Source organism: Epinephelus lanceolatus, chromosome 8 (genome assembly GCF_041903045.1).
Source record: "Epinephelus lanceolatus isolate andai-2023 chromosome 8, ASM4190304v1, whole genome shotgun sequence".
Classification (NCBI taxonomy): domain Eukaryota; kingdom Metazoa; phylum Chordata; class Actinopteri; order Perciformes; family Serranidae; genus Epinephelus; species Epinephelus lanceolatus.
Window position 1 is genome coordinate 25,819,519 of NC_135741.1, and position 14,158 is coordinate 25,833,676.

Consider the following 14,158-nt stretch of genomic DNA (forward strand, 5'->3'; position numbering starts at 1 on the left):
CCAGTGAGAAATAGACTGATGGAATCTGGAAAAACTGATCCATAATGTTGAAGTTGCACAATTTTCCTTGAGACATCTCAGGCTGTTCACCATCTGTTTTGTAAATTGATTATTTCTTTTCAGAGTGCACTTGTACATAGAAAGTGGTAGAAAGGGAAACATTTGGAGGTGTGGTTATATATAGGTTATTATGCAATGGTTTTACTGGTCCTTGAACCATGAACTAAAATGAGCTTGGCACCCCTGATTAAAGGACTCTGTGGGCCAACTTGGTTACCTTTAGATACAAGTGTTTCCTTTTGGGAAGTATTAGTTGAAAGTAAAAACAGAAAACAGACTACTGTTCTTTGCTTTCCTTGTGTGTTGTTGGACCTACTTACATCCATTTCTGTGTCCAATATTTGTTTGAATCACGCTGAAATAAAACAACTATGAACCACTTTTTGCCTCTCTGGATATGCGCACACTCTACAATTAAATTCAAACAGTCAGCTCAGTGTGACACTGTTTTTTGTTTGTGTGGACTATGAACTATTAAGGAAGTTCTACTGATAAATATCTGGAAGCAGCCAAATGCTTCATGACAAACAGTTATGATCTTGCTTCACTCCACTGTTTGACTGTGTTACTGAGTTGGCCGCACTCTGCTACCACATTGTTTAGCTGAGCGGGACATGTTAATGCTGTCCGACTACTTCAAATCAAAGGATCTGTTGTGTCACAATAGCTGCACTTCAAGGCCAAGATAAATCTTGTTGAGATCAAAGCTCAGAACAGTGGCCAGCAGGCAGCTGTACAGATTTTAATGAGCATTAAATCATATTTTTTGTCCATTAATGAGGCTGGGGGTATAGTAATTTCCAGGCTCTAGTGACAGTCTTCACCCGATGACCCTTACACACAGAGTGATGTAAAGTTAATAACCTCCCCCAGCATTGTGCGCTCAACATTTCTCATTTCATTTTCTGACAAATCACGAAAGGCCTCTGCAGCCTGATATATTGAGCTGATACAGATCAAAGCTTATGCCACACCACTGTAACTTTAATGACAACTTAATCCAAACTTATGACCACCTATTGTGAAATGAGGTAATTAGTTTTGGTCCTGTTTGTAAGTGGAATAAACCAAACTGCAATTATGATATTGTTAGTTATTCTATTACAGCTGTCCTGACAGTGTGCAAGAGTTAACATATCATATTCACTAAGCTGCTGAGTTTCCTCCTTTGTTTATGGACAGATAGATTTGATTAACCTGCTCCCTATCTAAAAATAAATATTAAAATTGAATGCTGATCCACCATCTGCCATTTCTTCAGCTTTCCTAAAGATGGCCATCTCCTCAGTCCCTTATCCCTTCTGACAGGTCTCCTTATCTTCTCCACTTAATCTGGGATTTAATCAGGGGGACTATGTAACTGCAGTAAGGGCTGCCGTCTCCCAGGGCCTGGCTGGAATTTGAAGCTGTGGGTGTGGAAAGTGTTTCTGATGGGTTTGTGCATTCTTCTATTGGAACCACATGTTAGTGGCTCGCACAAAACCCCGGCACAGACTAAGGGAATGGCAGCTGATCCGCCCCAGCATGGCTGTCATGGTGGAGCAAGCAAAAGGGAAAGCAGAGCCAGTTTATTTGCCCGTAAGCCATGTACATTTCTGTGGAGTAAGTAGAGCTTGGAAGGGCTTTGTCCACCAGTGGAACTTTCTTTTTTCTCAATTCAAGTTGCATTCTCAATCTCTCACAGATTTAAATGTTTGCACATCTGACATGAATATGTTGGTATTTAGTAATTTGCACCAGATGGGATGGTACCATGCAATTCACTGTTTCCTTGACAATAAAGTAAATTGTTTGGGGTAAAGCACAACAAGGAGATTTCCTGAAAACAATTATTAGGAATGTGTTCAGAGTGTGAGACTAAGTATGCCACGGGAACATATTTATGGCATGTTCTTAAAAAACACAACACATGAATATGAATATGTAATCATTTATAAATAAAAGCAGAAAGCAGATGAACTGGCTTCAATGGATAATATTACCAAAACAAAACACGCTCTGGGCCATGGTAACAACCAATTTCTTCTACTAAACTGTAAGTCATTACTCAGTTGGTCGGGTTTACCGCTGATGCCAGATGTGAATGAGAAATGCCTCAATGTGAAGCCATCCTTCTGCGGGAGGCTCTTTACTTTATCATCAATAGTGGAGTGCGGTTGCTCAGTTAGCTTTCCATTAATGAACCTGCCACTCGCTCCTGATACATGAGGTGCCACCTGAAGGCCTCTTGAAGTGAGGCCAAGTAGGCTGCACACATCTCTCTGAGCACGTCCCAGATACAATGAAGCTCACTTCCCGCACAGCAGAAGTCTTTGTGTTTATGGCAACCACAGCCTGTGAAGCATTTTTGCTTCACAACCACATTCCCAGTTAAATATGTGACACAGACGTTTGGTTGGCTCTCTTAGTTATCTTTTTTTTTTTTTTTTTTATTTAACTGTCATGTCAAGCCTAAAATAATTCTGCCTGAGATCCTTTTGTTCCGTTTTCTTAATCTGTTTTCCCAAAAAATACTTTCCTACTCAATAAAACAGAAGATTTACATGGAGGCCTTTATTACTGGTCACACTACAAAGCACAACAGACAAAAACAAAACATGATGACTATGATAATTACAATTTTTACATGCTTAAATAATTTCTCCTCTTTGGTCTCAGCATTGTGATATCAAACTAAAACTGGAACCAATAATGTTCCTATTAATACACTGGGTTTTTGTGCTAGAGGCTCAAGTTTCCCACAATGTTCATGAAATTCATATTCCAACATCTCCTGAATTGTGAAAAGTCCCCATGTCGGCTTACATAAATGTTAAGAGGAATTATTTGAGTCATATGCTGAGGTGGGTGTGTACATCGGGGACTGTGTATGGGTCAGGAATGTAATATGCTTTGGCTCAGTCAGTGCATAATGGGGAGCTGGCACTGTTGTGGTCATGTAGGCCAGGAGAGGATGCTGCCCGGCTCTTTGGCTTTCATCCGCAGCGCCACGAGGCCTGTTGGCTTGTAGTCGGTCTCAGGCCCCTCGATGGAAGGGGGCCCGAGGCCTCCTGGGAAGCTGTGGAGTGAATAGAGGCCGTTGATACCCGGATGGTGTGATGGGTGGTGGTGGTGAGGATGGCTGGGGGACGCCGGCATGCCCATGAAGCCCTGCAGATTGCTGTGGGGGTGAGGGTATGGACTCATGCAAGACGAGGGGAGGGAGTCGGCTCCTAGGACGCAGCCAGCACCTGAGCCACCGCCTCCTCCTGAAGCCGCCCCAGGCCACAGGTTGCCCTGCATCTGGACGTGGAGACATTTAGGATAGGACAAATTTGGAATCTGATGGAATGAACATGAAAATGCTTTGCTGTGAAAACCAAATCAAGACAGTAACAGGAGTTGACCTTGAAAATGAAATTAAATTCTCACAGCAGGATCAGTAATATACTAAGCATGTACTACTATAACGTGTCATGTGAGCTATGCAGTGGCCTACCTGATATGTATCGTGGCGAGGGAGAAGAGAGATATCATATGTAGCAGCAAAGTGGTTGCGGACTTCCTGAATCTTCCCATAGCGTTCCCGTTTCCTCCACTTGGCTCTACGATTCTGGAACCAAACCTTTCAAATACAAAAATATAGCACAACAGCAAAGTTTCAGAATATGTCTTGCTCAGGCCATAAACTCACTTTTGCTTATAGTTAGTATAAAATAAAGCAGTGTAAAATAAGAGGTAGTTGCCCTGAAACACACCTGAACCCGAGCCTCTGTGAGCTCGGTCCTCAGGGCCAGCTGCTCGCGGGCGTACACGTCAGGGTAGTGTGTCTTCTGGAACACTTTCTCCAGCTCCTCCAGCTGAAAGGTGCTGAAGGTGGTGCGATTACGCCGCTTCTTGTTCTTGCCTGATAAGTCGATGGAGTCGGCGATAGAGTCCCCCTGTAAACCGCTGCCGGGCTCTTTCAGCTTGCCACAACAGTCTGAGCCAATACCAGGGTAACCCATGGTCTTCGGAGTTCCTTTCTCTCTGACTGAGACATGGAGGGCACACGGAAGATGGTAGACAGTTTTATATATCTCAGAATTGACACACATTCATATGCAAATTCTTATATTGTGAGTTCATCAGAATGAATTTGCTGTTTGATGATTTTAGACTGCTGTTGGGTTGTCTTTAATGATTTTGCAATGCATTTTTCAAGACTGATCTGTCAAATATTTTGTGTAATCTGTTAACTGTATTGGTCTGGAGCCCATTGTTGTTGCTACCCATCTTGGCCAAGACACTCTTAACACATTGATTTTTTTGAAAAATTTATTCTTTAACTTAATCAAACTTTTGTGGTAAAACAAAGGTAAAACAAAATACATCTTTTTAAAAATACATGGGGTTTTGTAGAGTTGCAGAAAAATTGTGTAGGACCCCGAGACACATCACAAACAAATCAGCATCATTTTCCTATACAGATAACTCACGAATATGACGATGAGAAACATACAACTTTTGTTAAGAAAAAGCCGCAGCTGGAATTTTCTTTGCATGTGAGGCAACAGTGCAAACAATTGAATGATCAACCACTCCCATTTTTACTGGCAGAGAAAAAGCCTAGCACACTTTCATCTGGATATGATTCTGGCACACAGTGGTCAGATTTTAAGACTAACACACTAAACAGAGTATCACATCAAATATTTTGTCTGAAAATCCCTTAATCTCTTGCTTGTTTTCTGTTTCTCAGTTTGATTCCCAAACTACTAAAAGAGGCTGAACTGTGAGACGTCTGCGAAGAGCAACACACAACACTAATGCGGCTGAACAGCTGTTTTAATTTGATTAAGCTCGGAAAACCCATAGTGAACCCTCAGTGAGTTGGTTTGAATTAAACCCACAAGACAATAAGTAAAAAACAAAATTTGATTAGTTACATTTGGAAATACAGAAAGGAAATGTTTGGGTTCACCTTCCAAACAGACACATCCATTTATTCTATGGGAAACTTATTGCGGAGTCGATGTCAAAATATTCCCATTAAGAGTAAGAAAACTCGGATACAGCGCTGGATTATATGACAGATTTATATCTGATAAAGCAGATGATTGTTTGAATAAATAATACACATTCTGCCCTCCACATTCAGCATTGAGGGGAAATGTGAAAGCATTATTTCCCTTCCTGTTAACAGACCATGGAAAGGGCTGTTCCCTCCTGCAGTGTTTGGATGTTGTTGTCCATGTTCATTATGCTGAACCCTGAGCTCCAAAACAAAATCACTCTGCGTCTATCTGCAGGCACTCACTCACTGGGGGCAGCTGAGACATTACTTTGCTATTCCCCTAATTCAATATGGGGCCCAACAGAGAGCACTTTTCATTGCAACATTAATTTCCTCGTGTCCATTAGATACCACCTCACACCGCAGTTCATGCTGAAAATATTCTGTTAGGATTTCGAACTGGGGCCGCAGGACGTTGTGTAGCTTTTACCCTGTCAAACACCCACATCCGCTTTGCCCGCAGTGTGACGGGAGATATAGGTGAAATGCAGGAAAAAGCAAATAGAGTAAAAATTCTAAATGTATGGGAATATCATGCTGAGAGCGAAGGGATCTATTCTAACGCACTGAATAGTCGTGGTGGAAATTTAAGCTTGCTCTCTACATTGAGGTTTTCAATGTATGCAAAACAGTCTTTAAATCATATGTTTCATCCCGTTTTCTTAGGGAAATTACAGTGTTCACTGGGTTTAAATTAATCTGCTACAGTTAGTATGGCAGACTAAAAACAAGAATGACAAAAATTTAAAATGAAGCAATCTCAGCCTTTAACAAAGGATTAAATTGTGAACTTGAGTTTATGCTGCTGAGTTCACAAAACAATTCAAATAGTGTGGAAGTATTTTATTTTATTTTAAGGAGATAGGAGATGTATGTTGTGTGTGAAACATATTTATATATGATCAAGTATGAATAAGGTAAGAAATGAACTGTGTGGGTATATTTTGTCTGAGATATATTGTGGCGCAAACATAAAGACACACACACAAAAAAAAACACATCTCCAACCGGAAGCATGTAAATCAGAATTTAGCAATTTAGCAAATATAGTAAGATTAGCGTACGACATTCAAGCCTTAAATCTCAAAAATTAGTTTTTGTGACATTCTGACCCCGTTTTGTAAAATTAGTGAAAAAATTTTGGTCCCTTTTTGTTGGAAAAATGAAAGTTTATATTTTAAAAATCAAACAATTTATTGTGAAACTATTTTATAAAAATCAACTCACCCATTAATTAAATTTTGCAAATTTTGTATTACAAGTGGAAGACTTGAGTGCAAACAATAATACAAACTAAATTAAAAACCTCAAAGTGTGAAGATGGTCGCAGGGGTTTTAAATGCCTGTCCCAGCGTCAATAAACTTTCCTCCCACTGTAGACAAAACAGGAAGATGTGTGCGCCTTTGAAGGTTAACGAAGCCAAACTCAAAAACACACAAACGGGTAGATACACACACACACGGTGTATACGCTGCACATGCATACATACAAAGCCCTGCTCACTTAGAGTAACATACCCGGAAATTTACAAAAGAAATTAAACTAACACTGAACTGTCAGTGCACAAGTGAATGCATGAGTGTGTGTGTGTGTGTGTGTGTGTGTGTGTGTGTGTGTGTGTGTGTGTGGGAGTGTGTGTGTGAGGCATACAGGCCTTTTCTTATTTAAACCCAATTTAAAAGAAAAGTAATAAAAGTCCTCTATCAAACAAGACAGCTGATACCGTTATCATAACCGTGGAAAAAAACTCTATTGGCTGTCTTTGGCAGTGACATGAATCAAGCCGTTGTATATTATTCTGGACACAGATATCACAAAGACCTTATCAGCACTCATATCCTCTGTTGCTTTGCAGAATCATCAACACCAATAAATAAAGTGAAAGCCCACATCATTTCTTCAGGCTTCGGTTCAACATATACAGCCGTTACTTTTTTCCCAAGATGGACATTTACAGGCTGTTATATGTGTCAGCCTTTGAGCGCACGCCTGCTGCAAAACTCAAAGTCAAATCTGCCGTATTTAACATTTCAAAAACCTTCATATGAAGAGAATAAAGGACAACTGAACGGGAAAGGCTTGTGGTTAAAACACAGAAATATTAATCTGAATGTTTAAAGGCTGATGGCTGACTAGCATCCTAATGACACACCCAACTTGCTGCCACGCTGACCTTTAACCCCTCTCGCTTTACATCATGGACTGCCAAGTGAATGAAAACTTGCTGACATTTTTATCACAGCTGTGCTTTCATTTGCATAGCCAGTAAAAATCAGTGGATACTTTTGTATAATTATTAGTTGAAATGACACAATTACAAAATCTGCAAAAAAATAAAATGAAAAATAAAATGGCTGACTGGAAAACTGAGTCACTGAATATGTGTCATTTGTTTTATAAAAATTAAAAAAAGGCATTGCAAAGGATAAAGATTATTCCCATATTTTATTCCTGCATTTATGTCTTTTTTTATCCTGTGCACAGCCGCTATTTTAGCTGAAATACACGAAAGCAAAGAATATGTTAATACAGGGATTGTCATCAGCACTAAGGGAATTTTAGGCACATTTTTTACGCCTTAATCATCAAAATCTGCAGTAAATTGTCAAACAGTTATGCTTTGTTTTTATAGTTCAGACTAATATGAAAACAAGTAATGATAATCTGTATTACTAGTGTAGTTGTTGTCCCTGATTACTGGTCAGTTAGTTGCCCCTATTTGTTTCTTTTCTTGTTGTAGCACATGACATAAATTTCTCTGACTCACCCTCCGAGTTGCTCTCATAAAACGCCGGCTTACCGCTGATCCCTGTCCCCTTCTGATCCTGGTTTATACTGTCCAAGAACTTGCTGTGTTTGGACGGTGAGGCAGGCGGGTTCGCCGAGGCAGCGCCGTGCGTAAAGTCCGCCGCAGCATCACCAAACCTCCCCATGGCGGCGGCGTACAGATCCCCGCGCAGGCTGAGGCGGTGAGGCAGAGGAGGAGGAAGGTGCGAGGGTTTCTGCAGCTCATCGCAGGACAGAAAGGAGCCGGAGCCGCCGTGCTCCAGTCTGGGGGAGTTTTCTGGCGTCCTCCTGCTGGTCTGCGGAGAGAAAGGCAAACAACTCTCCGTCTCCATCTTACGGATCCAGCAGGCAGCATAGACAACAGCGACTGGGCGCTGATAGTGTGGGCGCCCGAGACAGAGACAGTTTTTTTTCTGTTCTGTGTTCATGTCAAGTGGGTGGGATTTAACAGATCAGAAACAAAGACCCGTGAAACCCGGGTTGGAGTGTGTGTGTGCGTGTGTGTGTATGTGTGTGTGTGTGCGTAAGAGAGAGAGAGAGAGAGAGAGAGAAAGAGAGAGAGGCGTGTGTGTGTGTGTGTGTGTGTGTGTGTGTGGTGGGGTGTCTATTACAGCATCCAGCAGTCTGATATAATCCGCCAAAAATTCAATCACGTGTGGTTTCTGTCCCCCCAATTAACCATTTAATTCCTATTTCATATATTGTTATGGGCCTAATCACCAAATCAAGCAGGACAGGAGAGGCACACACACTCACACAACACTTTACGGACGCAGACCTGACCGAATAAAACAAAAACACACATTTTAACTGAAGGCCACGATGACACTGTCTGTTACTTATTCCTTTTTTTAATTTACTTTTTTATATAGCTAGCCTTCTTCATTTAATTTCGTGTTACTTTACTTGATCTCATTTCCTTTTATTTTACGCACTCGGGCCTAAATGTTTTCATTTAATATTCTTTGTCACACTGAGTTGTTCTTTATTTTCATTTAAGAAACAATTCTGCATGCATTCAACTAATTTAATAGCTCATGTATTATTTTTTCCCGATGCGTTATTATGGTGCCAACAAACATATGTGCCCTTCTGCCTCTAAATAAGAAAAAGGAAGGCAGCGAAAGAATACATGTCACGAATGACCAAAATCACTGTTGTGTGACGCATTTCTGACTATTAAAAAAAGGCTAATGCAAAATATGAAAAAAAGTAATGCAATAACAAAGCATGTGGAAATCAGTTCAAGAGACTGCAGGGGTAAAAGTTTTTTTAAATAATAAATTGGACACAAATCCACACGCAAACGTAATCATTAAATATGATAATTAATATAAACAAAATGCACTTATTTAATTTATGTATTGGCAGCATGCACTCACTGTGATTTCGGCCTATTACTGTCGCTGTCTTTGTTTTGGACTCATGCAGATTAAAGACCGTCATTTTCGTTGAAAATGCGTCGGCATTCATTAAAAAAATGTAACGGCACACACGGCTTTTATCGTATATATCCTGCAGTTACAGGGCTAACTACAGCAGTTTTGGATTTTGGAGTCTGTTTAAATAATATTAATTTAAAACCAAAAATTTTAACACTGTAATGACAATTTTTAATTTAAACAAAATAATTATTCCACCGTCAATCTTGAGAATAATGCAACACCCCAGAAAACAAATTTTAGGCCGAGATATGGGTCATCATTAATATAGGGAACAAACGGATTAAATAGAAAACACTTATTTTCTGACTGTGCCAATGTACCTGTTGACATTTACAGTATAGCTCACTTCACAGTTTCCTTGTCCTTCAGCTCTAAAGTATGGTGCTGATTTCCTGTGGTTTTACTGAATAATCCTGAATGTCTTTTAGAAATGATGGAAACAGCAAAACAATAGTTATGAAGGTCATAACATTCCCCTGCTAGCACTGAAATACAGTTTTAATTAATGCAATATAATTTAAATCTTTGTGGGGGTTTTACTTGAACTCACTTGACAAATGTTTTGATAAGAGTCAATATAAAAATAATAAGTACATCTAAAGTAAAAGCAGAAAAATATGCTTCGTCCGTGACACAGAGCACGAAATGTGTTATTAAACCATGCAGCTCAAAACTGGATATCCTCAGAAAGAGAGCAGGAAGATAAAAGGCTTTTGATACTGACATGTTATCTCCGATCTAGACAAACCTCGTCTAAACACAGTGCACTTACCAGGTTCAGACACGGTACCGTTGGTTTTGGGGACATCTCACCATCTCTCTGGATACCTGAGGCCGCACGCTGCTCAGCTGATGGACAAGTGTGTAAACACGAGGTCCATTTGGGCCGAGAGGCCTCATAAGCCCCATTTGATTCCATTTTGAGCTCTGAAATATCAAAGTGTCCACAGTGCACGTTACAGATCCAAGTGCAGGGGGGAAAAAGGCAGTGCAACAAGAAATATGGAGTTAAGATGGCATGTGAATGATGGCTCCAAGTGAGCTCAAATCCTTGCTTCAATCACTATTTGTGCAAAGTCTCACTTCAGAATTTGACAAATAGAGAAAAGCCGGGTAACCTAGCAACAAAAACAGGCATTAATAAAGCAGCAGGAAACGTTTTAATTCTAATTCATACTCCAATGTGCAGATAATACTCACAAACTACATTCCTCTCTTTACCAAGAGACCCATAAAAGTGCAGTCAAGAACAAAATCAAAATTCCAGTCTTCATCTGGACACAAATTGCAAAGACATGGCTCCGTGCATGGAATAGGAAGAGCTCCTTCAAGTTTAAAATGATTAGTGACCTTAGATATAAGGCCTAATGACATTTATGTGTAACATGACTTAGATTAACATGTTTAAGTCAGTAGAGCGTAGAGGTTTAAAAAGACCGCGCTGTCATGTTAATCACAACCACAATGCCACCTTTCATACCCTCCCACACTCTGAGTGTATTCATCCCCGTAAACTTCAGCCTGCATGTAGTTGCCAGCATTTATCAAACTGTCTGGCTGACCACCATTAAAAACCTCATAATTCTGTTAGAGGGGAGTTTAGGTTTTTAAGATGTACACACAGGGGGGGGACACGGATATGTTTCTCAAATCTCGTGACAAGCATGTCCTCTGTAGCCCGAGGCAACAGAGCACTCTTGAATTCGTGAACCCAGCTGAGTAAATGCATTCCAGAAATGTGGGCAAGAGGAAGAACGTCTGCGCTATGATCTCAGAGCCGCCGCAGGTAACAGTGTTTATATGAATACTGCATCAAGAGCATAAGATGTAGAGGATTATGGGTATGTTATTTGCTGAGGAATCAAAGTCTCCTATGGGTCTGTGTGGACGTCTGTGTGCTGTGGTTTGTTTAATTATACTTGGAGGGGGGGAGCCCATTCATCCATATACTGAAAAGTCCAACTTCCAGAGAGCATTGTCCTTTAGAAAAATAAGCACATTAACTTAGACTTAGAGATGTGTGCATTTAATCTGCACCCATGCACAAGAAAAGAAGCCATAATTAAAAGCAGGGAAAAAGCAGAAAATAGCATCAACTCTCTGTCCATACTATGACCAGCTCCACTCTATGCTCCCCGTGGTCCTAAACCCTTGTCCTCCAAACCTGTCCTGGGCATGACCCTGCACAGGAAATCAGTTCAGCCTGTTGGGAGTCCCAGGTCTCCCCCAGCCGCCTCCCGACTCTGGGCACAGACAGCGTGGATAAAGGTGACCCTGCACTCTCACCGCGCACCCTGCAGCCCTCAGGCTAGAGAGTCATTTCCACCCCTCCCTCCTTCACTACATCCTCTCGACCTGGCTGTCAGTCTGCAGGGCTTTGTCTCACCCTGTTACACCTTACATCCTCTCTCGTACACACTGGCTTGCATGTGTACAAACAGATACAACTGTCATCAAAACTTCTTTATCGCATAAAATCCCACTTTTTAATATTTATATATAATTTAGTGATGTTATAATAGTGAATAAAGTGTGTCGTGTGTAGAGAGTAAACAAAGATCTGACCTTTTCCAGTGACAATCTGTGTGATCCTGCAACAGCATGTAGATGGAGACGTTATTAAGCTCGACCTGCCAGAGGAACACTAACACAGACAGCCAGCTAGAATGAAGAACAGCTCTGTACTTCATACAAGCTGGCGGTCTTTGTCTGGCGATCACCGCCTGGGGCCTTTCCTCTCACGTACAGGGTGGCGATTCAACCTGAGGTTTGCATTAGAATAGGAGAAGGATAGCTAATTTAATTACCCGCCATGAATGCACAGAGATGATCCCATATGCAGAGCCAGGGCTCCTCTCAGAGGCCTCCCTCACATCCTCCAGTCTATGTCCAGAAGCTGCAGAGCCAGCTGAGGGTGTGATTGACAGCTGCCGACCCTGGGGTCAGCCGGCAAGAGAGGTGCATTCTGGGAAGCTTTAAGCTGGTCTGCTGTAGCAATGGGGGTTGAGGTTTCTCGAAAGGGAAATGGGAAGTGGGGTTGCTGTCCTCTGTCTGACCTCGTATGAGGCGTCATGGAGCACACTGGAGCCCAGTGAGTGTTAGAAGCCAGTCAGGATCCACAGCCACAACACACGAGATGAGCCGGGTATGTATCTGTCAGGAAGACGGAACAAAGTTTCTCACAATAGCTGGTTGTTTTACTTTGAATTGTACTGTATACATACTGTATATTATTTAATGAAGTAAAGATCAGGGCAGCACTCCAATTTCACTTTCTAATACTGCCACACGAAAGGACGCCAGATCTTTACTGTAATGTTGCATTAAGGTTCCAGCACCCAATCCTCAGAGAGTCAAGTTTTTCTTTAAATATAATTTTCCACACTGCTCTGACAGACATCATAAAACGTTAAAAAAGGGAAAGATTTTTCATATTCATTTCACCAATAAAAAGATCATGACACAGTACGCTACTCAATTAACCCCCTGAAGATCTTTAAATCAAAGGACCCTGATGTTTAACAGTGCGGACACACTCAAAATCACCAGTGCTACAGCCTTAGTTTATTAAATGTTGGACATAGCTAGTCTATGGTTGATTTATCACAAACGATTTTCTGCTTTAACACATGCTGGGTGTTGCTTTTTCACTGTAGTTTTAGAAATTGGGAGCACTTATTTCAAATCCAAGACAGAACTGCCATAAAGGCTCACGAGGCCCAAAACAGATGACCTATGAAAACCGCCACTTCACTCTTTTTATTTCTTTAACTTTTTCAGCATAGATATAAACGCAGCTATTGTGAGACGCCAATGAAACAGGATTGCACTGCGGTATCGTATTCCCTTAACCCGGGTTGCCACGGCAACCAGCTCCACACAGGTGCTAGCTAGCTAATGCTAAGTCATGTTAGCAGTTTAATAAGAGCACTTAACCTCTTTTATATTGGTCACAGGGAGCTGAATGAGGGCTTACTCGACACAGTAGCTAATGGAGAGAAACGCTGCGTGTGTGTGTGTGGGAACACCAGGTTATGAAAGCTCAGTCTGTCGTGATAAATGCCTCTCTGCTTGGACTGGCTCCTAATGAAGGACAGACTGCCTCGCTCCCTACTCACAATCTCCAGGAATCCGTAAACATGCACCTTAGCAAAACCATCTGGACGCATCAGCTCAAGCCCCGATACAGCAGACACACGCCAGAGCTAAAAATAAATAATCCCTAAATGTGTTTTAAAGCGGACCGGGAACCGTGGACGGAGAGCGTAGAGGCCCAGTTGGGCGGTGACGCATGCGTAACGGAGCAGACTGAAAAATAGCAATTTCCGTTAAAACAAATTTATAGTTAGGCCGTTGCTTTAGCTAACCGTCAGCATATGTGGCTAAATATTAAATTAAATGTTCTATTGTTCAAATTAATAGCTATAAAGGCCTATCAAAATCCCACTTTATCTAATCCAGTCTATTTTAGGTAACCTGAGATATTGAAGTCAAACATTAGCTGGCTGGTAATCACCGTCTTTATTGACGCAGGTTAGAATAAGATAAAATCAGATTAGAGATGGTCAATAAAGGCTATTTCCTTGAGGTGGAAGAACAGCCTCCATTTTCTGGAGGCGTATATTTGTTTGCATTGACCATTATTGGCCAAGGTTAAGGTTGAGGTAATAAATTAGCCTACTTCTGACATACAGATGGAAAAGCAGGACGCATCCGCAGGACGCATTGTTGGATCATTCAGCGGTGAGTAATCACTATAATCTTATTGAATGATGCTGTTTTTGTTGCTTCTATAACATACTCCAACACTGTCCGTGACCCGAGGTCTCG

The 14,158-nt window shown here is 41.2% G+C and overlaps 1 protein-coding gene across 3 annotated transcripts; it reads right to left on the reverse strand.

The window, feature by feature from the left end:
• Window positions 1-2,598: 2,598 nt before the first annotated feature.
• alx3 (ALX homeobox 3) lies at window positions 2,599-10,249 on the reverse strand. 3 transcript variants are annotated; one of them, XM_078170076.1, is made up of 5 exons: window positions 10,101-10,249; window positions 7,897-8,179; window positions 3,798-4,072; window positions 3,539-3,664; window positions 2,599-3,381 (listed from the first exon to the last, which is right to left on the reverse strand). In XM_078170076.1, exons 1-5 carry the CDS (start codon window positions 10,245-10,247, stop codon window positions 2,995-2,997), a joined length of 1,218 nt encoding a protein of 405 aa, XP_078026202.1. In that variant the 5' UTR covers window positions 10,248-10,249; the 3' UTR covers window positions 2,599-2,994. The 3 variants fall into 3 exon arrangements, with proteins under 3 accessions (XP_078026202.1, XP_033484243.2, XP_078026201.1); XM_033628352.2 differs by having other exon boundaries at window positions 2,599-3,342; window positions 7,864-8,179; XM_078170075.1 differs by having other exon boundaries at window positions 7,864-8,179.
• Between the last annotated feature and the right edge of the window lie 3,909 nt (window positions 10,250-14,158).

What these genes read in the sequence shown, in the direction of transcription:
- alx3 (XM_078170075.1), bottom strand. Translation starts at nt 10,247, where the DNA reads ATGGAATCAAATGGGGCTTATGAGGCCTCTCGGCCCAAATGGACCTCG. An exon ending in TTATGAGAGCAACTCGGAGG is followed by an intron (nt 4,073 to 7,863) that starts GTGAGTCAGAGA and finishes TCCATGTCTCAG; the next exon opens with TCAGAGAGAAAGGAACTCCG. An exon ending in CTCGCCACGATACATATCAG is followed by an intron (nt 3,382 to 3,538) that starts GTAGGCCACTGC and finishes TCATTCCATCAG; the next exon opens with ATTCCAAATTTGTCCTATCC.